The sequence below is a fragment of the Mauremys reevesii genome, linkage group 2 (genome assembly GCF_016161935.1).
Source record: "Mauremys reevesii isolate NIE-2019 linkage group 2, ASM1616193v1, whole genome shotgun sequence".
In the NCBI taxonomy this organism is placed as follows: domain Eukaryota; kingdom Metazoa; phylum Chordata; order Testudines; family Geoemydidae; genus Mauremys; species Mauremys reevesii.
Window position 1 is genome coordinate 198,176,838 of NC_052624.1, and position 23,981 is coordinate 198,200,818.

General features: G+C 43.0%; 1 protein-coding gene across 2 annotated transcripts in view; it reads right to left on the reverse strand.

Moving 5' to 3' along the window:
- The window catches only part of TUBB6 (tubulin beta 6 class V), a 38,026-nt gene extending 18,854 nt beyond the window's left edge, over positions 1 to 19,172 (reverse strand). For both annotated transcript variants that reach the window (XM_039527270.1, XM_039527269.1), the window contains exon 1: positions 19,069 to 19,172. In XM_039527270.1, coding sequence (XP_039383204.1) covers positions 19,069 to 19,089 — 21 coding nt within the window. In that variant the 5' untranslated portion in view covers positions 19,090 to 19,172. The remainder of the gene's footprint in view (positions 1 to 19,068) is intronic.
- Between the last annotated feature and the right edge of the window lie 4,809 nt (positions 19,173 to 23,981).

Here is a 23,981-nt window from a genome sequence, read left to right on the forward strand (position 1 = left end):
GCCCTAGGTAAGGGGCACCTGGCTTGTGCAGAGGGAGGGCAGGAAGCCCCCCCACAAGCTGAAGGGCAGGAGAGGGAAGTAGCCCAGGGGAAGGAACTGTCAGTTCAAGTGGTTCATCACTAACCTCAGGGCCCCTGGGCTGGGACCTGGAGTAGGGGGCGGGCCCAGGTCCCTCCCTCTCCACTCCTCTCCTCTAGGACACTAGTGGGGCAATTAATATTCCAATTCAGAGGCAAGAAATGGCACCCTGAACCCCCCCCAAAGAAGAGAAAGCGTGAGACCCATCAAAATAGTGCCGGCAATTTGCCACAATATATATATTATATATACACACACACACACACAAAAATAGTGTATGTTATGTAATTTTTTTTTTAAAGGTCAGATAACTGAGATACGGGGCAGGATGAAACGTAACCGAGTGGAGCACAGAAACATAAACTGGCGGAAGAAAAGAAACAAAAAACTAGTGAAATTTTCCAAAATCTTCTAATGCTGACATAATTTTTCAAAATGAATCCATCAGCAGCAACATCTTCTCTCAGTAGCACAGACATCGTACCAACACCTGTAGGTGTTTCAGAGCCTGACCCTTCTTCTATTGGTGAAACAAACACCATTCCAGAACATGTGGATGTGTCAGAGACTGTAACTGATCATCCTACTCCTGGTGGTAAAACAGACATTGTTCTAGAACAGGCCTGCACAACTAGTAAAGCAGCGAGGGCCATATTACTCCAAAGAAAATAGCTGAGGGCCGAACCCCGCCAGCGCCGCTGACCCCCACCAGTGCCGCCAAGCCCCCCTGAAACACAACCCCCCCCCAGCGTCACCCACCCTGTGAAAACAAACCCTCCTTCCCCAGTGCTGCCTCACCGAAACAGTGGTATTGAACCTTGGTAATATGCTATAGCGGGCCCCTAAGGTAGTATAATTAAGGTAAAAGAAAAATGTCTTTTTGCTAGAAGTAGAATAAGATCTTCCCCTAACTGCCCTGTTGAATGAATGAGGTGTGACTGAGGAAGGTGTGGAAGGCAGCACCTCCAGACAGCTGCAATCCTTGGAGAGGGGATGGGAGCCAGACCAGATCAGTAGAACAGGTCAGCCACTGACTCCTCACTCGCCTCCTCAGCCCTCCACCCCCCCGGCTCGCCTCCTCACCCCACACCACTGCCTGCCCACTCGCCTCCTCAGCCCCCCACCCCCTCCAGATCGCCTCCTCAGCCCCCACCACTGCCCGCTCGCCTCCTCAGCCCCCCACCTCCCTCAGCTTGCCTACTCAGCCCCTGCCACTGCCCGCCTGCCCGCTCGCCTCCTCAGCCCCCTCCCCTGCTGCCGGCTCACCTGCCCCCGCCACTGTCCGCCCGCTCGCTCCTCAGCCCCCACCTCTCCGGCTCGCCTCCTCACCCCCTGCCACTGTCCGCCTGCCTCTTCAGCCCCCCTCCTTCACCCGCCGCTTGCCTACTCACCCCCCACGGGCTGCACAGTGAGCCCACACGGGCTGCATGCGGCCTCTGGGCCGCATGTTGTGCAGGCCTGTTCTAGAAGGTGTGGATGTGTCAGAGACTGAATCTGCTCATGCTGTAAATAATAGGAGAAAAGATCCTGGTATGTGCTTAGGTATTACTGTGCTTAGGCATTTTTGAAAGTCCTGTTAGGTACCTATCTGCATCTTTTGGCACCTAAATACCTACAAAAATGTGGCCCTAAGTGCTTTATAGGATTGAGCCCCAGAAGAACAATCTTTTAAACAGGGATTACTGTATGAACATAATCTTAACTCTTTATTATAGATTTATACCTATTGCAATTTTATCATGATCTCTTTCTCAGCTACCTTATACCTATAATTTAAATTAACTATAACTAAGAGCTGTGTTTTCCTATTTATTTTATGCCTAACTTGACAATTATAATATGAACTTTATATCTGCTGCATTAAGAGGACAACAGGTCCCTAAATACCCTTGCTCTAGCAAAGTTCCCTCAGACATTTCAGAACTGTCTCATACTTTGGCTTCTAATAAAATCGCCGTCCTTTCTTTTTGCAATAGTTATCTGTACACTCAAAGTAAATATAGTAAAAGCTGGTCAGATGTCTTATGACCAGCAGATACAGCCTCTATGAACCTCACAGAGCTGACCCTTTGAACACTCATCTCATATGGCCTACATTCTCAAAAGTATCCCCTCCAGTAAGTATAGGAGCAGGGGATAGAGCTAGTGCATCCCCCTAATATGCAATAGACCATATGTAAAATAAGGAACATGTAACCTCTTGGACATCTGTCGGAATTTGTCTTTGATTGCTGTTTATTAAAAGCCATTAGCTTTAGTTAACATTAAATAGTTCTTTGATGTTCTGGTTGGAGATCTCTGTCCATTTTATAGTAGACAGGCATTTATGTCAGAAGCAGGGTTTGGCACCACCATTTGGTGTGATAGATACGTCACAAAATTACCGTACTTAGTGACGGACGTTGGAGGGGTTGGGTTATGTCATTCAGTCATTCAGTTTTTTGAAAAATTACCACAGACTTAAAATTTTTTACCACGGACGCTTGTGTCCGTGTACAGACACGTTGCTGACCCCTGGTCACAAGTAGCATCAACAGACACCTTCACTGACAGCCTCATCAGAGATGTCAGAGATGGAATGAAGAATTGAATACTTTTATGCCTCTAGAAGTGGTCTTACTTCCTCCAAAATGCCACTCCTCTGTGGTCAAGGTGTATTGTCAAGAAGGAAAAGCTTGCGCTGCCATTGTCTGTGCTATACTGTACATGTTCTTTGGATAAACCAAAGACTAATATTCCTAGTGCTCTCACTCTGGCACCTTTCACAAGAACTAAAAGTTCACTTTAAAACTAAAATAAATATTGAGACACAAGGGAGAATAAATTCCACAGTGCAGATAAAGTGTCTAGGTCCATGACAAGTTGCTACAGTACACAGAAAAGATGTTTCAGTAATAACATCACAGACTCATCATCTTCTTAGCAGTCCGTATAGTCAGAAAAACCATGTGGAAGTTTTTTTTACCATCCTGGGAAAACACCACAGTAGTTCTTCCCTATTTAGTTGGTCATGAGACTTGATTGCTAAGCTGTTTCCTGCTTTTCTGGGAATGTATTTGTGTTCAGTTCAGTGTTATTGCTGGGAGCACTCCTATGTATTAGAGGAGTTTGCATAGGCTAATGAAAAGTTAATATTGCAAAAGAGCTGTTAACATGATTGCTAGGTGTGGTTTCCCTAATAATAAAATAAAATAAAATAATGATTTTATTTTGATTTGGTTTATAAGAACATTACCAAGTGTCCATCACATGCTCTGGGTGATTTTACAAAATTTTAAAATTCACAGTATCAAATAATAATCAAAATTCACATAGTACACTGCACATTTCACTCTAACAGTCAGCTTACCAGCAAGCTTATAAACAAAACTCACCCTACACTAAAAACTGAATCCATGTATTTGTCATGGGTGTTTTGCATTCAGTCATGTCAGCTCATTTCTACTCCCAGGATTATTTCCTTTTTGATTGTGAGCCAGAGAGGAGACAGGAGTTCTTAAGCAATTTCCAGAATTGGGGGTGCGGTGGTGTCCTTACTCTTTTTCCATTTGACAAAAAAATAATATTTTTCCTCCAGTGATATGAAGAATTTGTGCAGGGCTGCTAATAATGTTTACTAGGCAACTGCTGCTACTGTAGAGACAGGTTTGGTGTATCCAGGGCTGGATTACCCAATAATTAGACTAAGCACGTGCTTAGGGCACCAGCAAAGCAGGGGGCACCATAAAAAGATTATTTTTTTGGAAAAAAAAACCTATTTGATATTTAAAAAAAAAAAAGCCCTGAAGTAGTCATCATGGGAAAAAGCAGAACTTTGTTAGACTTCCTTACACTCCACTACACACTCTTCCCATTTTTCTGTTCTCTTTTTATTACTTATCCCCACCTAAACCCGAGGGCCATCCTACTAATGTAGATTGAAATAATGCGAGGAAATCAGATCCTAAAGGTAATAAGGTAATAAAAAGGGAAGAAAGGGGCAGAAAGTTTGCTATAGATTAATTAGAGCACCTGAAGCCAATTAGAGCACCTGAAGCCAGTCACATGATAAAAAACCCCTGCTTCAATCAGACAGGGTGGGAGTTGGAGCAGAGAGGAATTGGTGTTGGAGCAGAGAACAGTTTGGAGAAGTGCTGCGGTGAGCTAAGAAGTCCAAGGCCCTAGGTAAGGGGCACCTGGCTTGTGCAGAGGGAGGGCAGGAAGCCCCCCCACAAGCTGAAGGGTAGGAGAGGGAAGTTAGCCCAGGGGAAGGAACTGTCAGTTCAAATGGTTCATCACTAACCTCAGGGCCCCTGGGCTGGGACCTGGAGTAGGGGGCGGGCCCAGGTCCCTCCCTCTCCACTCCTCTCCTCTAGGACACTAGTGGGGCAATTAATATTCCAATTCAGAGGCAAGAAATGGCGCCCTGAACCCCCCCCCCCCCCCCCCAAAAGAAGAGAAAGCGTGAGACCCATCAAAATAGTGCCGGCAATTTGCCACAATATATATATTATACACACACACACACACAAAAATAGTGTATGTTATGTAATTTTTTTTTTAAAGGTCAGATAACTGAGATACGGGGCAGGATGAAATGTAACCGAGTGGAGCACAGAAACATAAACTGGCGGAAGAAAAGAAACAAAAAACTAGTGAAATTTTCCAAAATCTTCCAATGCTGACATAATTTTTCAAAATGAATCCATCAGCAGCAACATCTTCTCTCAGTAGCACAGACATCGTACCAACACCTGTAGGTGTTTCAGAGCCTGACCCTTCTTCTATTGGTGAAACAAACACCATTCCAGAACATGTGGATGTGTCAGAGACTGTAACTGATCATCCTACTCCTGGTGGTAAAACAGACATTGTTCTAGAACAGGCCTGCACAACTAGTAAAGCAGCGAGGGCCATATTACTCCAAAGAAAATAGCTGAGGGCCGAACCCCGCCAGCGCCGCTGACCCCCACCAGTGCCGCCAAGCCCCCCTGAAACACAACCCCAGCGTCACCCACCCTGTGAAAACAAACCCTCCTTCCCCAGTGCTGCCTCACGAAACAGTGGTATTGAACCTTGGTAATATGCTATAGCGGGCCCCTAAGGTAGTATAATTAAGGTAAAAGAAAAATGTCTTTTGCTAGAAGTAGAATAAGATCTTCCCCTAACTGCCCTGTTGAATGAATGAGGTGTGACTGAGGAAGGTGTGGAAGGCAGCACCTCCAGACAGCTGCAATCCTTGGAGAGGGGATGGGAGCCAGACCAGATCAGTAGAACAGGTCAGCCACTGACTCCTCACTCGCCTCCTCAGCCCTCCACCCCCCCGGCTCGCCTCCTCACCCCACACCACTGCCTGCCCACTCGCCTCCTCAGCCCCCACCCTCCAGATCGCCTCCTCCGCCCCCAGCACTGCCCCCTCGCCTCCTCAGCCCCCCACCTCCCTCAGCTTGCCTACTCAGCCCCTGCCACTGCCCGACTGCCCGCTCGCCTCCTCAGCCCCCCCTCCCCTGCTGCCGGCTCACCTGCCCCCCGCCACTGTCCGCCCGCTCGCTCCTCAGCCCCCCCACCTCTCCGGCTCGCCTCCTCACCCCCTGCCACTGTCCGCCTGCCTCTTCAGCCCCCCTCCTTCACCCGCCGCTTGCCTACTCACCCCCCACGGGCTGCACAGTGAGCCCACACGGGCTGCATGCGGCCTCTGGGCCGCATGTTGTGCAGGCCTGTTCTAGAAGGTGTGGATGTGTCAGAGACTGAATCTGCTCATGCTGTAAATAATAGGAGAAAAGATCCTGGTATGTGGGTTGATTTCAGTACTGATGATGTAGCTTACTGAATAGATCATAGACCAAATGACTGGGCCATTTGAGAAATCACAGCGGACTTTTACCAATGGCAAACAAACAAGATGTTGTCCACAAAAAATATTTTTCAGCATGAAAGTGAATGGTGAGAAATACACTCAAGAATGGCTACTGTATTCACCATCAACAGGGTCTGTGTACTGTTTTGTTTGCAAATTTTTGCATCTAAACCTTCAACATCCCGGTTTGCTGCAGATGAATTTAGTGACTGGCGGAACACTGTTTTAATTTAACAACATGAAAATAGTACTACTCACAGAGATTCAATGTTGACATATTTAAATCGAAGACAGGTCTTTGGATTGACACAAAAATCAGAAGAACAAATTAAAGGGGAGCGTGAATACTGGCAACATGTCATGCAGCGTGTTATAGCTGTTATTCAAACATTAGCTGAACATGTTCTGTCTTTCTGGGGATCAAATGACACATTGGATCATTGCAGAATGGAAATGTCTTGGGATTGTTGGTAATCAAAATGGCCCATTTCCAGCAGTTGACAAGAAGGTGTGAGGAACAGTAAGGGGTGGGGAAATAAAATTCTTGTCAACTGCAGGAAATGGGCCATTTTGATTACTGCTACAAAAAGTTTTTTCTCTCTCCTGCTGGTAATAGCTCACCTTAACTGATCACTCTCATTAGAGTGTGTATGGTAACACCCATTGTTTTATGTTCTCTGTGTGTGTGTGTGTGTATGTATATATATATATAATATGCCTACTGTATTTTCCACTCCATGCATCCGATGAAGTGGGTTTTAGCCCACGAAAGCTTATGCTCAAATAAATTTGTTAGTCTCTAAGGTGCCACAAGTACTCCTGTTCCTTTTGTGTGACAGAGACTTTTGAAATCTGATTTGTTTGAGACAGAAAGGCCCAGATCCTCAGTGGTATTTAGGCCCCTAACTTCCATTACTACCTTTAAGGATTTGGGCCAAAGTTCAAAATAAAAATGTTCTATCAGGAACACAATGTAATTTCTACAACCCCTCTGTGAGCGATACAGTTGCTAAAGGACATTCAATCTGGAGATTAATATTAATAATAATTATTATTTTTAAAAGGTTTGTTTTGAACTTTACAGTGCATTAGTACTGCTGACCATGAGGAATTGCTGATTTGCTTGCTGGAATGTACCGTATGACCTTACAATGAGCTTGCTGTTTTCTTTTTAAGGGATCCCGGAAGGGTGGTGCTGGGTAACTACTCTCATTCCCCAAATGCTTTCATAAGCAAACTCCTTCTGGATTCTGTTTTGTCAGTGCTCCTTTTACATATAAATGTGAAGTTGCCATAAGACACTGAGATGCACTGTCATTAATATACAAATGATGAGCAACATTTCCTTTTAAAGCAGCAAAGAATCCTGTGGCACCTTATAGACTAACAGACGTTTTGCAGCATGAGCTTTCGTGGGTGAATACCCACTTCGTCAGATCCAATTTCCTTTTAACTGAATCCAGAGTTTGTAGTCACATCACACTTGCCATATCGGTCTGAAATGAGGATTGGAATCAAAGCAACGTCAACTCAGCGAAATGGAAGTTCTGAATGTTTTGCAGGGGAAACACTGAGAAAGATGGGCAGCAGCAAGGATGGCTGTAGCACTTTCTTAGCTTTGTTTTTATCATGTTGCATACCAGATCTTCACATTCCTAATCTGTGCACTTATATGGGCCTCATCACCATAGTACAGTAACTCCTCACTTAACATTGTAGTTATGTTCCTGAAAAATGCAACTTTAAGCAAAATAATGTTAAGCAAATCCAATTTCCCCATAAGAATTAATGTAAATGAGTTGGTTAGGTTCCAGGGACATACTGGTTAGGTTCCAGGAAAAAAAACTGACCAAAGAAAAGACTATATTTCTCTCTCTCTGTCTCTCACACACACTCTCTCTCTCTCTCTCTCTAAGTTTTAAACAAACAATTTAATACTGGTACACGGTGATGATGATTGTGAAGCTTAGATGAGGTGGAGGAGTCAGAGGATGGGATATTTCCCTTACTGCTAAATGATGAACTAGCAATTGGCTCAGCCCTCAAGGGTTAACTCTCTAACTCTAGGAGGCAGCAGGAATGGATGGAGGAGGTATGTGTGAGAGAAAAATACATGCATTTCCCCTTTAAGTACACTGCCTTGTTAATTACATCAGCTTGCTGAGACCAGCTGCTGCAAGTTCTCTCCGTCCTGAGCTTTGGTGTGTCCCCCCGCTCTATGGAAGATGGGGTAAGTGGGGTGCAGGAGCAGGAGTGAGGGGGACACCCTGAAAGTCTCCCTCTTCCTTACCTCCCCCTGCACAGCAAGCACGAGTCTGAGGGAGCAGCTCCAAGGCAGAGGGCAGGAGCAGCACATGGCAGTGAGGGGAGGGACAGCTGCAATTGCTAGCCTGCTGGGTGGCTGCAGCACAGGGAACTTAGGGAAGTGGGGAGCTGATAGAGGGGCTGCCGGTCCACCCTGGTTCCAAACCCCCACCAGCTAACTGCAATGGGCTGCTCTTCCTGCAAGCAGTAGACGGAGCAAGCGGCCTGATTGATCAGCAACGTAACAACAAAACAACGTTAACCAGGATGACTTTAAGTGAGGAGTTACTGTACTCACAATCATTAATGGATTTTATCTTCAGAACACTCCTCTGATGTAGAGGAACATTATTACCATTTTACAGACAGGGAACTGAGGGACAGGGTAAAGTAAACCATTGGCTCAAGGACATACATGAAACCTGTCACTCATCTGGGAATTGAACCCAGCTCTCTCACAGCTAAGTTCAATGCCCTATCCACTTTAGACCATCCATGCTCTCATGCCAGGTACCACTATTAAAATACATCACACTATCATCTTTTTTTCTCCACATGCAAGGTCCTTGCACCTGTACTGTCCTGGAGATAGTCCATGAATATTTGTGACCAAAACTTGGAACAATCAAAGAGACTGGCCCCAAAGGACAGATCTCAGGGTTTACATGGAGCCCAGTGTATGTGTGTGTGTGCGGGGGAGGGATAGGATTTTTAGAGTCTAGTCAATGCTGAATAGATGCCAGTGCAGTCCAGATCTGATTAGTAAATCTTATGTATTCAGTCTTGGTGCTCTGAGTGAAGGAGGCATCAGGAATGAGGAAAATAATTGTTTTGCTGCCACTAGAGAATCATTCTAAAGAGCATCAGAGACAAAATTATTTTCTGACAAGAACTTTCTTCTGATTGGGGCTTGTACAAAAAAATAGTTCTCAGCTTTTTGTGTCCACTGACAAAAGTGCAAACAATAATGCTCTATGGCAAAGTATTTGAGTCCTTTCTAAATTGTCAGTCAAGGAAGTGTACTTTTGAGATTAAATATGCTGGTTTGGAAATGAAGGTGCTTCATTTCACCATGAATGACTTGATTCTCAGATCAGTTATACCTTTGCTTTGTCTAGATTCATCAGCTTTACAAATGGGCCACAGTTTTGTTTCTTTCTCTGTCACCTCGTGATAATTTCCTCGCATCCCCTGCCCTTCCCATTGCATCCACTTGCTAACACAGCTCCCATTCATCTGTCACCCATGTCCAAACCAACTCAGCATACCGCCTCCAGGCTTCTTGACAAATGATTCTCTCAGATTACATTCACAGAGAGAACAGCATCATTCCTAGCAATCCCATCTAGGTTTAGCACAAACAGTGTAGCAGAAGCTGCCACTCAACAGCCCCCAGCCTATTTTTAAAATGCCAATCTGAAATGCAGTCACAGGCATGGTGGTATTGTCCATTGAAGGAATGCAGTCTCATATTGATTACATTGAAACAGCTGAAGAGTTACCCCTTTGAGCAGTACACTGTGAAAGATTTTAGTCAAATATATGAGTGGGGGGAAGGGACAAATCATACACTAGACAGGTGATTTCTTTTGGAAAACGTCCTTTAGTATTGAAGCCAAGTCTCTCTCTGTGCGGTGGCTGCACAAGACTGCAGACTATCAGCATTATTGCCATATTGATGATTAAAGGCTTATGAATGCTCAGAATGCAAGAGGTCAGTATAGCCCGTATCTAGGGTTCATCCCACTACCCGCCCACATTGAAAAGTCCATTTCACAGTCCAGTTGTTAAACAATGTACCCAGAGTACTTGAGAGTACTGGATTACATTACATGCTGTCACACAACAAAATGCATTGCTTTGAGGGCAGCTGTGGGGAGGAAGCACTATTGTAATCTCTGTAATCTCAGAGAGATTTAGCTTTATTTTGTAAAATGACTTCATTTTAGTACCACAGCTCTACATGGAATTGAAGCTAAAAATGATGTACAGTGGATCACCTCCATGATATGTTGTCCGTACATTGGCCTTTCTTATTAAGTATTTATATTACAGTACTGCCAAGGAGCCCCAAATAGGATGGGGGCACTGTTGTGATAGGCATGGTGGTGTAAATACAGAGGTAGTCTCTTCCTGAAGCACTTCTGTCTAAGACGAGTAACACACAAAGGGTGGGACAGCGTGAGATGATGATATACATTTTTATATACATTTGCTAAATTTAAAGCTTTACTTTAGCTTTGCAATTACATTAAAAAAAATTAGACTCTCACCAGCAGCCCCTCATTTTAGCCATTGAACTTTGGATGATTTCTTGTAGGAATATGGCAGGAGTGCATCTTGAGAATGGATTTGAAGAAGTAGCCTCACAGATCATGATAGTCTCAGGGAGTGCCTTCTCTGTAGAAAAGGTGGCATGGTACATAGCACAAAGATAGTTGTGGAAGGAGTGGACAAGCAAGAGGCTGGGGCTGGCATCCTTGGACAGGGCCACCCAGAGGATTCAGGGGACCTGGGGCAAAGCGGGGGAGCTGCGGCGCTTGTACTCACTCGGTGGCGGTTCCGGTCTTCGGCGGCATTTTGGCGGTGGGGGGCCCTTCAGTCACTCCGTGTCTTCAGCAGCACTGAAGGGCCCCCCACCACTAAAATGCCACTGAAGACCTGGACTGCTGCCGGGCCAGGGCTCGCGGGGCCCGAGGCAAATTGCCTTACTTGCCCCCTCTCCCCTCCCGGGGCAGCCCTGTCCTTGGAGAGAAAGAGGGGAGGGACTGAGGCAATAGGGGACAAGAGTGGATAGATAGGGAGGGCCAGAGTTATGAAGGTCTTTGAAGGTTGGGCCCAGGAGTTTGCACTTGATGCAGTTGAACAGGGGAGCAAGCGAAATGATTGGAAAAGGAGGAGGATGTCATCTGAGTAATGGGCATTGAAGATGATCTAGGGCAGTGGTGGGCAACCTGTGTCCCATCAGGGTAATCTGAGTGCGGGCAGCGAGACGTTTTGCTGACGTTGGCCATCTGCAGGCACGGCCCCCCGCAGCTCCCAGTGGCTGTGGTTCACCATTCCTGGCCAATGGGAGCTGCGGAAAGTGGCGGCCAGCACATCCCGATAGTGTTTGAGTCTCATCATGTATGTCACTTAGCCACAGTATATCATCTGTAGCAAAACAAACATTTTTTTCCATCATCCAGAAACAACCATAGATAAGTTTGTGATAAGAACCATCAGATTACAAAAAGAGGTAATTGATGAAAAAATTGCACAATTTGTTTATGCACCAAACTCTCCTTTCTGTATGATTGAGAACCCACACTTCATTAACATGGTTCAGTCATTAAGACCAGGATACAATCCACCCAAAAGAGCAGATGTTGCAGGCAAATTGCGGAATAAAGTGTATGAAAGAGAAATTGAGCAGTGTGCAAAAGGTCTAAGGATAAAATTGTTAACCTGAGTCTTGATGGGTGGAGCAATGTCCACAATGATCCTGTTGTATGTGTTTGTGTGACAACAGAAGAAGGGAATGTCTTCCTTACAGAAACAACTGATACATCAGGAAATGCACACACAGCAGAATACTTACAAGAAGTAGCAGTAAAAGCTATAACAAACTGTGAAAAAAAATTCAAATGTCTAGTACATAGCTTGGTCACAGACAATGCTGCAAATGTATCCAAGATAAGAAGAAATTATTTAGAAGAGAGCAAAGAGAGTCCCAAGCTAGTAACAAACGTTTGCAGTGCTCATTTTATGCACCTCCTAGCCAAAGACTTCAGTGTTCCAGAAATAAAGGCTAATGTTATTGAAATTTCAAAATACTTCCGTAACAACCACTTTGCAGCAGCTGCTCTGAAAAAAGTGGGAGGAACCAAGTTAACTCTCCCACAAGACGCGTGATGGAACTCAGTAGTGGACTGTTTTGAGCACAATATCAAGAACTGGTCTAATCTGATGATAGTTTGTGAACAAAATTGTGAAAAAATAGATGGCCCTGTCACAGCCAAAGTTCTCAACATTGGGCTTAAGAGAAATGGTGAACACATGCTGCGTACCCTGAAGCCTATTTCTGTAGCCTTGAACAAAATGCGGGAAATAGCTGTTTTATTGCTGACACTGTTGAAATTTGGAAGGAACTGAGTGAGAACTTTAAAAGAGAAATACGCAATGACAGAGTTAAATTACAAGCATTAAAAAACGAATGGGACAAGCACTATCTCCAGCTCGTTTTCTTGCAAATATTCTCAATACTCAGTACCAGGGTCAAACCTTCACTGCTGAAGAAGAGGAGTTGGCTATGACAGACATCCAGCAATCATCCCTCCATAATGCCAACTATAATAAACATCAGAGCTAGGGGTGAACCATTCAAGAAATATATGTTTGCTGATGATGTTTTAAAGCAAGTCTCACCAGTGAATTGGTGGAAGTCACTTAAGAACTTGGATTCAGAGACTGTTGAAGTGATAATCTCACTTTTAACAGCAGTAGCTTCTTCTGCCAGTGTAGAAAGAATATTTTCTTTCTTTGGACTAATTAATTCCAAACTGAGAAATCTTCTGGGACCTGAAATAGCAGGAAAGCTTGTTTTTCTTTTCCAGATTATGGTCAAACAGGAAAATGACGATGAAGACGACTGAGTTAGCTGCAGAAGCCAATATTTTAAGTTTCTCATGTTGACCTGGCTGACAGTTGATTTAATTTTTTTTAATATTTCATGTAACTATTTTAGTTAAAAACAATTTTAACAAAAACAAACCTGATTTTAAAAAAAACTTGAATGTTTATCTACATTCAAAAATTCATATGCTTTTTTTGTTAAAATATTATTTGTTTGCTGTTGAAGAAAAAAAATCCAGAATACATAACATTGTTGCTTTAGTTAAATAAAACAATTTAAATGTCTGTCTGGTGATGTTCTCCTCCTAATACAGCATGGCAAGAAAATCCTCCAAATAGTAATGATTAACCTGTTGAGTTGGAAATAGATCACATCCTAATGACTTCACAAATATCTGCTTCAATTACCTGTGGTAAATTAAATAACCAAACAATCATCCATGTTCTGATATAGCTGTAAAACTAATCTGAAAAGTTTTCAAAATAAATCACTTAAAAATGTATAGTGTGTACCTTCTAAAAATGAAATCTACATCTATCTCAGAGTTGTGAAGAATATGTATTAAAGTTATAACAACCAACAAGAATGCACTTTTATGTAGAAATCCATTATTAAATCGAGTGACTAGATTTACTAGTGACTGACTAGTGATTTAAATCAAATCCACCCTGTCTGGAAATCATTGGGATAAATATGGTAAAGTTGTGTAAGCAGATGAGAAAAAGTGAAAATGGAGAAGAGGAGGGGACAAGGACAGAGGCCTATGGGGCCCCCCCAAGACAATATCAGAGTGGAGGAGGAGAACTGCTGAAAAAATGACCAGAGAAGTGAAGCTTACAGTACAGATCTGCTCTGAAAAGTGGCCATAGAGAATGGAAGCTTTTTACTCAACAGATGTGCTCCCTATGTAGATTCAGTCAGAGCTGCTGACTTCAGTGACAATTTTTTTTTACTGCTTTGCACTCTTGTGACAACTGCGGAGCCAGCACTGCTGAGTTTACTTCTTGTGTATTAACAGAATTGTTTACTAAATTCCACCCAGTTACCATGGCCATAATTTGGCTTGGAGAATTTAAAAAAGAAAATGTTTATGATGCTTAAGAATGATAGCTTGACTCTCAGATCCCAGGCTGAGGGCGTGTCTACATGGGGACATTGACCGGAATAGCTATTCTGGAATAAGCTATTCTGTAATAACTATGCAATAGCGTCTCATCTGGAACCTCTATTCTGAATGTCCACATAGTTAGCTATTCAGGAATAGCTTCTTCCACAATAGCTATTCCAGTCCATTTTTCTGTGTAATCAAGCCCCCAGTCAGCAGGGCTGGCAATCAGAAAAAAACAGCCTTTTCTGTAAATGAAGGACATTTGACACAGAAGGTTCTGAGGTGGAACCCTACAATGCCATTTCCATAGTCATTTTTCAGAACAGAACGCAATGCAGTGAGTATTGATACAGACGTTGTACTTGCCCAGTACAATAGCCAGGCAATAGTCCCTTTCATTCATTCACCACAGCGAAAGGCATGCACCTATGTATTCTCTTTTAGTTGCAAACATTAGAAATTTGGGCTGGACGAGGAGAGAGAAGAGATATTAAAAAATGCAAATTGCTAAATAAAGAACTTGTAAACCAAACAGCTTGTTCCTGCAATGTAAGCTGCTTTATTTTCCGATAGCCATACAAATTCCTATCAAAGAAGTGATTGAGTACATAGAATAATGAGGTTAGTCAGAAATAGTTAAACCAAACTGGACTGTAACTATTAATAAAGGGCCCACTACATGTCTGATATTTCTTTCATCAGTAACCAACTACCCCACTAAAGGCAGAGTGACTAAGAAGCTATATATTTTTTTAATAATTTGTACTTGAATAGCACCTTACAGCTGAAGATTCAAAGTGCTTTATAAACATTAATTAAGACTCACAAGAAACCTGTGATGCTGATAATGATACTGAAAAAGGTATCAAGGACTGATTTATCCAGTTTATACTTACTAAAATAATTAAAACTTGTGTTTCCCTTTCAGTTTAGGTAGTTGTTTAATTTATTTTATGTTGGAACCGGGAGCGGGTAGGGTGCTTCATGCTGGCTCCAGAATTTATTAGACCATGTTGTATTTTCAATAAAGTTACATTTTGTTTGATGCCCTATACAAATTTGAAAAGAACACCATTTCAGCAAACTCTGTCAAACAAAAATAGACAGTACAAACTGTGAGCAAAGCTGCTTAATCTAGTAAAGATTAAGAGCAGAGTCTACCGTGCACAACTTTGAGTGATGAGTATCCTTGGAAAATACTTAAGATAGATAAACATGTTTGATGTTTAGTCAATAAATAGTGTGCTTTGATAAAAATATATCAACCTGGCTTTGTCTACATGAAGCTGGAGTTTGTCTCGGCAAACACCAGATTCTAGGGCTATTCAGAAAGCCTTCTCGGTCAGTTACTATGGATTTCAATGACTGATTATATTGTTTAGTGCCCAGTTTTTTAGATTGCTTTTTTTTTCTAGCCTGTTCTTTTTGTTTTTACTATTTTCTTGGTGCTGAGCAGTGCCATTTAGGCTCCCAATCCACTATGTTACTCAGGTGTTTAAATCCCACTTTTAGGCTCCACTGTGATTGACAAAACTCCCACCGAACCCTGTAGGCACCTAAACTCACTCAGTACCTCAGTTTTCAGGGTGAAAGTTCCCTAGGCACCTAAGTTTCTGCCTGTGGGCATGTGCACTGCTGCCTCATTCTAGATGTCCGGAAATGTATCTCCCACCTAAGCCCCAAAACAATTCATGAAGTGGGGGTAAGATAGGCATTCAGCTGCCTATCTTGTGTGCGGAGCACAATCTAGTAGCCAGGCTCAGAGGTCGCCTACTGGATTGGGTCCCATTCAAAATCTGGCCAGAGAAGGAAGTGGAGGCTGTGCCCACCTTATAACTTTTAGCCCAGTGTTTAAAGCACTCTGCTGGAATGAGAGAAAGAATCTGAACAGAGGTCTCCCACCTCTCAGGAGCATGCTCTAACCACTGAGCTATTTTTGTTTGCTCTCTCCCACCCTCTGTTGCACAGTGGATAAATATTTAAATAGTCATTGGGCCAGAGAATGACTCTGTAGTTCAGTTGTTAGGGCACCCACTTAGAAGGTGGGAGATCCAGGGTCCAGTCCTCTTGCTCCAATCATGCTTTCATTATTTATCCACAGTGGAACTGCTTCAACAGGAGAGACTGAGGGAGCCCCAGATCCAAATATCCCAGAGCACACCCCTGAGAGGTGGGAGAATCCTGTTCAAATACTTTCTCTCCTTCTAACATAGGGGGGAATTGAACCTGGGTCTCCCATGTCCCAGGTGAGTGCTCCAACCCCTGGGCACAAAGTTATAAGGTAGACACTCTGCCCTCCACCCCCATTTTGTGTGGAGCAGGGCAGGTGCATAACTCATCCTGTTCCTGGATTGCTAAACAGAGATAGGTACCTAAGACTGGATTGAGGGTAGATGCCTGTTTCTGTGAGAGGGGTGAGGTTTAGGACACATATCTGTCATCAGTATCTCCCATTGGTTAGTTTAGGTAGATCCCTGCCCAGCCTTTCTGGATTGCATTCTAAGGTGCCTATCTCTCCCCTTTCGTTGTATAGGGAATTTATATGCCTAACTCAGGCTTTGTGGATTGCTGTGTTGTTCCTGTGATTTTTTAGGTGCCATGATGCTCAGCTTTGCAACACTCAATCCCCTTGGTGGATCTGGCCCTTAATACCTTTCCTAAAGCCAGAAACATAAGAAAATAATTGGGTTTTTGGTTCCCCTACAAGGGGACAGACCTGGCCCAATAAGAATCACAAACTAATAGTCTATTTCTGCAGGCCTTAATCCAACAAAACTGCCACAGAAGTCAACTGCAGTTTTGCTCATTTAAGGTTTGCAGAATTTGGAACAATAGTGGTAGATTAATTAAAAACATATCCAAGGGAAACAGAATAAAGGCCTGGTGTCAGTCCTTGGCTAGCCAGGTTTGGATCTTTTACTGCAATAAAATGCATATATACATGCAGTTAAATAAGAGCCATTGAGTGAGGGGCAAATGACCACGGGAATTTTTCCCATTAAGTATTATAAAATGGATTGGATCCTCTGATCTCAGCTCCCTTTCTTGGAAGCAGTGACCCACAACTGAGATATCCCAGGCCCCCCCTATCCTGCCACATTCAGTGCTGAGTTATATAGTACTTTACAGCTGAGCTTTGGTAAGCCTCAATACAGCTGGAGGGAAACAAGTATCTTTATCCCCCTTATGCAGAAGGAGAAATTTGGTGACATGAGTTGTTGAAGGTCACAAAGTGAGTCAGCAGCAGAGGCAGGGTTGGAAGTCCACAACCATACTCAGTCCACAAAAGTGGACAATTACCTCATTTCTATAAATCCAGCATTAGGGGGCTGCCTGTGGCAGACCTGTTGCACAGATGGATTTGTTAATATTCCTGAATATTTCAAGAACAAAGTCTTCACAAGATAAAAATAAACTCCTCACCCAGAGCACCACACACCCATATCTATGCGTGAGTTAAGTAATTTTAAATATTATCTCAAACACTTACTTGCAGTATACAAAATCATGGTTATGAGTATTTTAAGTTCACTTGATGAATAATGTGGTTTTTTTCCCCGTTTGAAACAATTTATAAAATATGTGCATCTTTGCTTCTATTTTGTTACTAATTCAGCAAAGAGGTTAACACAGAAATAGGGTCAAGTAAAGTCAAAGGAATTAAATAAAACTTTTTTACCTTAATTTTTAAAATCTTAATTGTATTAATGAAACTTATGCACAGTTCAACTGCTGATGTATGACCACCAATATGGCGCAATTGCCTCCAAAGTAATAAATTCATGATCTACATAAAATGTTTGGCTCATACTTAAGGATATCATTGCATTGCAGTAGTAACAGGGGTTCTGCAGTATTAGAGGTACTCTGTGGACAAGCTGTCTAGCTGAGATCCTTTCTCCCAGTCTCTGCCAAACTGCATGATAAAAGGTTTAGGAAAGCCACTAGAAATCAGTGTCATCCAACATTTCTCCCTTACAGAAAGAATCCACATGTACAAACTGAAAGTTGTTCCTGAGTATGTAACTATCACTACTGCAGGCACAACAAATGAAAATAAGAGAAAGATGAAGGAGTAGGACTATTACTTAATGAGGAAGAAGAGCAAAAAATGGATGACACAGAAGGCTGAATCATTTATAATGCCCCTTTTGCTTCAGTCTTCGCTAAACAGGTTAATTGTGACCAGATGTTTAACAATTAACCAGGGGGAAGGAACACAAGCCAGAATAGGGAAAGAACAGTTTAAAAAGTATTTAGATAAGTCAGATGTATTCAAGTTGGTAGGTCCTGATGAAATTCACCCTAGAGTACTTAAAGAACTAGCTGAAGCAATCTCTGAACCATTAGTGATTATGTTTGAGAACTCCCTGAGAACAGTTCAAGTCACAGAGGACTGGAGAAGGTCAAACATAGTACCTATCTTTAAAGGGGCAGGGGGAGAACCTGGGAGAATTATAGACTTGTCTGCCTAATTTTGATACCTGGAAAGATACTGGAATAGTGATAAGAAATAGTCAAAATGGATCTGTCAAGAACAAATCAGGCCAAGCTAACCTAATTTCCTTCTTTGACAGGCTAACCAGCCAAGTGGATGGTGGAAAGCAATAGATAGAAAAATTTCACTAATATTCAACCTATCTATAAGGATATTTAAGCACTGGAACACATTACCTAGGGAGATTATGGAATCGCCATCATTGGATTTTAAGAACAGGTTAGACAAATAGTTGTAAGGCATGATCTAGGTACACTTAATACTACTTCATCTTGGGGCCAGGAGTGGAAGTGGGCTAGATAACCTCAAGGTCCCTTTTAGGCCTGTATTTCTATTTCTAGAAAACAGTTTGTCTGTATGCAATACAAAGCCAGTAACATTTCAGTATCAAAGAAATAAGCCCAAATGTTAGGTGAGCTATAGCCCAATGCAGTCCTTAGGTTTCTACGGCTATGTCTGTTGCAGTTATTTCCATAGCTGTTTCACTATTGGTATCAAAATATAAAAAATGTATGACTAATGTTTAAGATTGAATCTATGATAGCATATTAGACTTTAAGGCTGGAAGGGACCATCATGATCTTCTAGTCTGACTTTCTGCACATTGAAGGACACAGAACCTCACTCACCCACTCCTGTAATAGGCTCATAACCTCTTGCTGAGTTATTTTGATGTAAACACCTCAAGTTACTTGAAGTCACCATGTACTCCAGTTCAAACCAGGAAGTGACCTGCACCCTGTGCTGCAGAGAAGGGCAACCCCAAATATGGCCAACAATTAGACCTTGAACATGTGGGCAAGACTCATCAGCTAGACACCTGGGAAAGAATTCTCCGTAGTAACCCAGAGCCCTCCCCATCTAGTGTCCCATCTCCAGCTGTTGGAGCTATTTGCTAATAGTTGCAGATGGGCAATATGCCATTGTAGGTAATCTCATCATACCATCCCCTCCATAAATTTATCAAACTCAGTCTTTAAACAAGTTAAATGTTTTGCCTCCATTACTCCCCTTGGAAGATGGCTCCAGAACCTCACTCCTCTGATGTTTTGAAACCTTCATCTAATTTCAAACCTAAATGTATCGATGGCCAGTTTATATCCATTTGTTCTTGTGTCAACATTGGCCCTTAACTTAAATAACTCCTCTTGCTCCCTGGTGTTTAGCCCTCTAATGTATTTAGAGACCAGCCTTCATTTTGTTAGGTGAAACCAGTCAAGCTTCTTAAGTCTTCTCCTGTAAAGTAGTTTTTCCATTCCTCTAATCATCATACTCCCTCTTCTCTGCACCTGTTCCAGTTTGCATTCATCTTTCTTAAACATGGGAGATCAGAATTGCACACAATATTCCAGAAGAGATCTCATCAGTGCCTTGTATAATGGTAATAACACTTCCCTGTCCCTACTGGAAATACTTCACCTGATGCATCCTAGGATTGCATTTTGCATAGCCACAGCACATTGGCAGCTCATAATCATCCTATGATCAACTGATACACCCAGGTCTTTCTCCTCCTCTGTTGCTTCAAACTGATACATCCTCAGCTTATAGCAAAAATTATTCTTGTCAACCCCTAAGTACATGACTTTCTATTATTCCAGTTTTCAAGGTCATCCAGACCTCCTTGTATGATATTCTGGTCCTCCATTTGGCAATACCTCCCAACTTTGTGTTATCTGCAGATTTTATTAAATCACTGTCAAGTTGTCTAGAGTGGTTCATGAGCATGAGTACCAACCTCAGGGCAGACTGAAGAAGCAGGATACAAATCCCAAATTGGCTGAGAATTTTATGCTTAGATTTCACCAACCAAGTATCAAGTGTGAACAACTCACGTACTATAACAGCCTATAATTTCCCCTGGGGTACTCCAGTTTATCTTGCCACAAGCTTGCCTTTGTGATAGATGGTCCCTTACACCAAAACATCACAACTATGTTCAGATTATTCCCAGTCTTAAAGGACTAGTCACTTACCCCAGGTCAACTGTACATTAGCTCCTACCCCAAAGACAACTCTTGTAGCCTATCCTATAATAAACCAACTAAAGATTTATTAACTAAGTAAAGAAATTAGTTATTTACAAGGTTAAATGAGGAAACATACAGATAAATGAGTTACAGTCTTATGTTCCAAAAGGGTAATAGCTTGCATATTACAGCATCTTCTCTATATAGCCTTTTGGGTTAATCCACCTGGAGTACTCTTACTTAGAAATCTTCCTCCCTCAGAATTCAAGCAGCAGAGAGATACAGTTCCTCTTGTCAGGGATTTTATTGCCTTCCCCCAAAGTTCAAGATGATGGAGTGAATCCACCTGCACATTGTGTGTGTGTGGAAGGGGTTGGGGGAAGATCAGTCAACAAAGTCTTTATCCTTTGATGTTTCACAACAGCTCATTTCATTTCAATGGGCCTTCTTGTGTGCAGGACCTAACAACGCCTGTAGGAAGCCAGCCTTTCATCAGTGGTCCCTGAACTGTGAGCTGCACTCCCCTAAGGCCCTGCCCCTACAGCTGCTCTGGCCCTGGCTCCCAACCACACTTTCAAGGGGCAGCCGAGCCCACACACAGATTCCATTACAGCTAAGGGGGGTGCAATGGAAAGTTTTGGAACATCAGCTTTACATTAATTACTGCTTCCTTCTTGTTTGAAGATACAGAAGTTTACAATGCAAACACTCAGTATGACCTTGTAACATGAGATATAGGGCCATTTAGTTTAGTAATGTGAAATTAATACAGTCAGCCAATAATACTAACACCAGGTGAGCCAGACTGGTTTCCAGCTATGCATTCAGCAGTGTTCATTTGGGGCCTAGGGACCTTGGCATGAGCTGGCATCTGGTCTGCCAGCATCACACATTCTCATTTTGTCAGGAGTGAAAGTAACTTACAGGACTTACCAGTACTGCCGGAGTCCTGAGGGGGCATGGCCTCAATCTCAAGATTTAAAGGCCCTGGGGCACTGGCTGTGGCTGGGAGCCCCAGGACCTTTAAATCAATGCAGGGTTCCCAGCTGCAGAGGTGGCTGGGAGCCCCCCCGGGGCTCAAGGGCAAATTAAAGGTCCCGGAGCTCCGGCCGCCACGGGGAACCCCAAGCTTTGCTGGGCTGGGGCCGGGACTTAAAAGGCCCAGAGCGCCTGCCGCTGCAGGGAGCCCTGAGCCCTTTAAATCCCAGCCCCAGCCTGGCCGCCGGAGCTGCGGCCGAGATTTAAAGGGCTCTGGGCAGCCCTTTAAATCCTTTAAATCCCCACCGTGGAAGCCGGTGTGATCCGGCACGGCGTACCGTACCATACGGGCTTACTTTCACCTCTGCATTTTGTGCATCAAGGTCATTAATAAAAATGTTAAATAAGACTGGGCCCAAGACCAGTCCTTGAGGAACTCCACTAGTAACTTCCCTCTAGCCTGACAGTTCACCTTTTAGCATGACTGGCTGTAGTCTACTGTTTAACCAGTTCTTTGCTCACCTTTCAATTCATTAATCTCTATCTTCTCTAATTTAATTAATTATTTCCCAGCTGGAACTGTAACAAATGCTTTACTGTAATCCAGGAAGATTAAATCTATTGCATTTTCTTTGTCGAGAAAATCAGTTATCTTCTCAAAAAAGAGAGAGCAGGTTGGTCTGGAATAAACTACCATGTTGTATTTTATTCAAATTACCTTTTCTATGTCCTTAATTCCCCTCTTTCAGAATTTGTTTCAAGACCTTACATACAATTTAGGTCAAACTAATAGGCCTATAAATTGCTGGCTCACTTTTTTCTTCCTTTCTTAAATATAGGTACTACATTTGCAATTCCAGTAACAGGGTATGACCCCTAAACTTTATGGATTCATTACCAATCCTTTTTATTGGGCTTCCAATTTCATGTGCCAGTTCCTTTAATATTCTCAGATGGAGGTTATCTGGACCTCCCCCTTTGGTACCATTAAGCTGTTTGAGTTTGGCTTCCACCTCAGATGTGTTCATATCTACTTTCATACCCTCATTCCTATTCGCCACCCTGCTACTGGCTCCAAGCTCCATGTTACCCTTATTAATGAGAGGGGTTAAGTATTCATTTCAGGCCATACCTAGATTTTTAATCTCCACCTCATCCTCCGTGCCCTCCTTCCACATTCTGTAGTAAAAGGCTAAACAGTCCTTGGACTGAAGTCTTTTTGTCTCCACTGGTTTATTGTAGCCATCCCCACCTCAGAAGAGGGTTTTCAACCTCTTCTCTAGTATGCGCTCGAAGTGACAGTGGGTACTTGCTCTTCCAGCCCCTGCACGCTATTGCCTGCAGGCAGAAGTCTTTTCCTGCAATAGAATTTTGACTACATGCACATCATGGTCTTAGGATAGAGTGGAACCAGGTATGATAAATACTGGATCACAGTAGGAAGGCTTTAATTCTAATTTTTAAGGAGCCTTGTGTCATGAATAGTTAGTAAAGGGTTAAAAATAGTACCTGGTAGGCACCTGACCTGAGGACCAATCAGGGAAGAGAATTTGAAATTTCTAGGAGGGAACTTTTTCCCTCTGAGCCTGTGTGTTTTGTCTTTGGCCGTTTGAAGTTACAAGAGTCTAGACGTTTTAATCAAGTCTCTATCAGCTTTCACCTTTCTGAACTAATTTCTTCTAGTCAAGATAGTGAGTATTAGAAAGATACTTTGTGTCCTTACCTAATAATCCTATGCTTGCAATTCTGTGTGTTTGTTATTGATTATTCTTAATTCTGCTTGTACTGAGAAGGAGAGGGGATTCTCTCCAAAACTTAGCAAGGTTATACCCTATGAGTGTCCAGCTTGGACTCATAGAGATTCTGTATTTTCTTGTTTTTCTTTTAATAAAGTCTTTCTATACAGATTTGATTAAATCCCTTCTACTGTGGATATAGGGGGAGGGGCTAGACATTCTCTCTCGGTGATTCACAGAGTTGAATCGGTGTGTATCTCTCCACAGGGGCTAGGAGAGAGGGAGGGGGGGGAAGTGGGCTGCTTCCCTGTGTGTAGAGATTCAAGGAGTTTGAATCAAGGTATCTCTCTCTCTGGAGCAGGCTGGAGAGAGGGAAGAGAGGGGAGGGGGAAGGTTCCTCCTCTGTGAGTTGATCTGTGTTCCCAGGGAGTGTCTTTGAAGGGAGACAGGGGGAAAACAGGGGTGTCCCGGCCCACGTAATTGACCGAGGTGGTGGCAGCAAAGGGGAGACCTACCCTAGGATTTTGGGGAGGGGGGAAGACATGCAGGTCCTCACTTTGAAACCCCCCAGTTTCAAGTGAGGGTAGACTCTGACATGAGCAGGAGCGGAGTCCAAAGACTTGAGTACTTAGTGAGTACAGAGTGAAAATACCTTTAATTAACTAACAAAGAGTCCTGTGGCACCTTATAGATTAACAGATATATCGGAGCATAAGCTTTTGTGGGTGAATATCCACTTCGTCAGATGTATTCACCCATGAAAGCTCATGCTTCAATACATCTGTTAGTTTATAAAGTGCCACCGGACTCTTTGTTGCTTTTTACAGATCCAGATTAACACGGCTACCCCTCTGATAC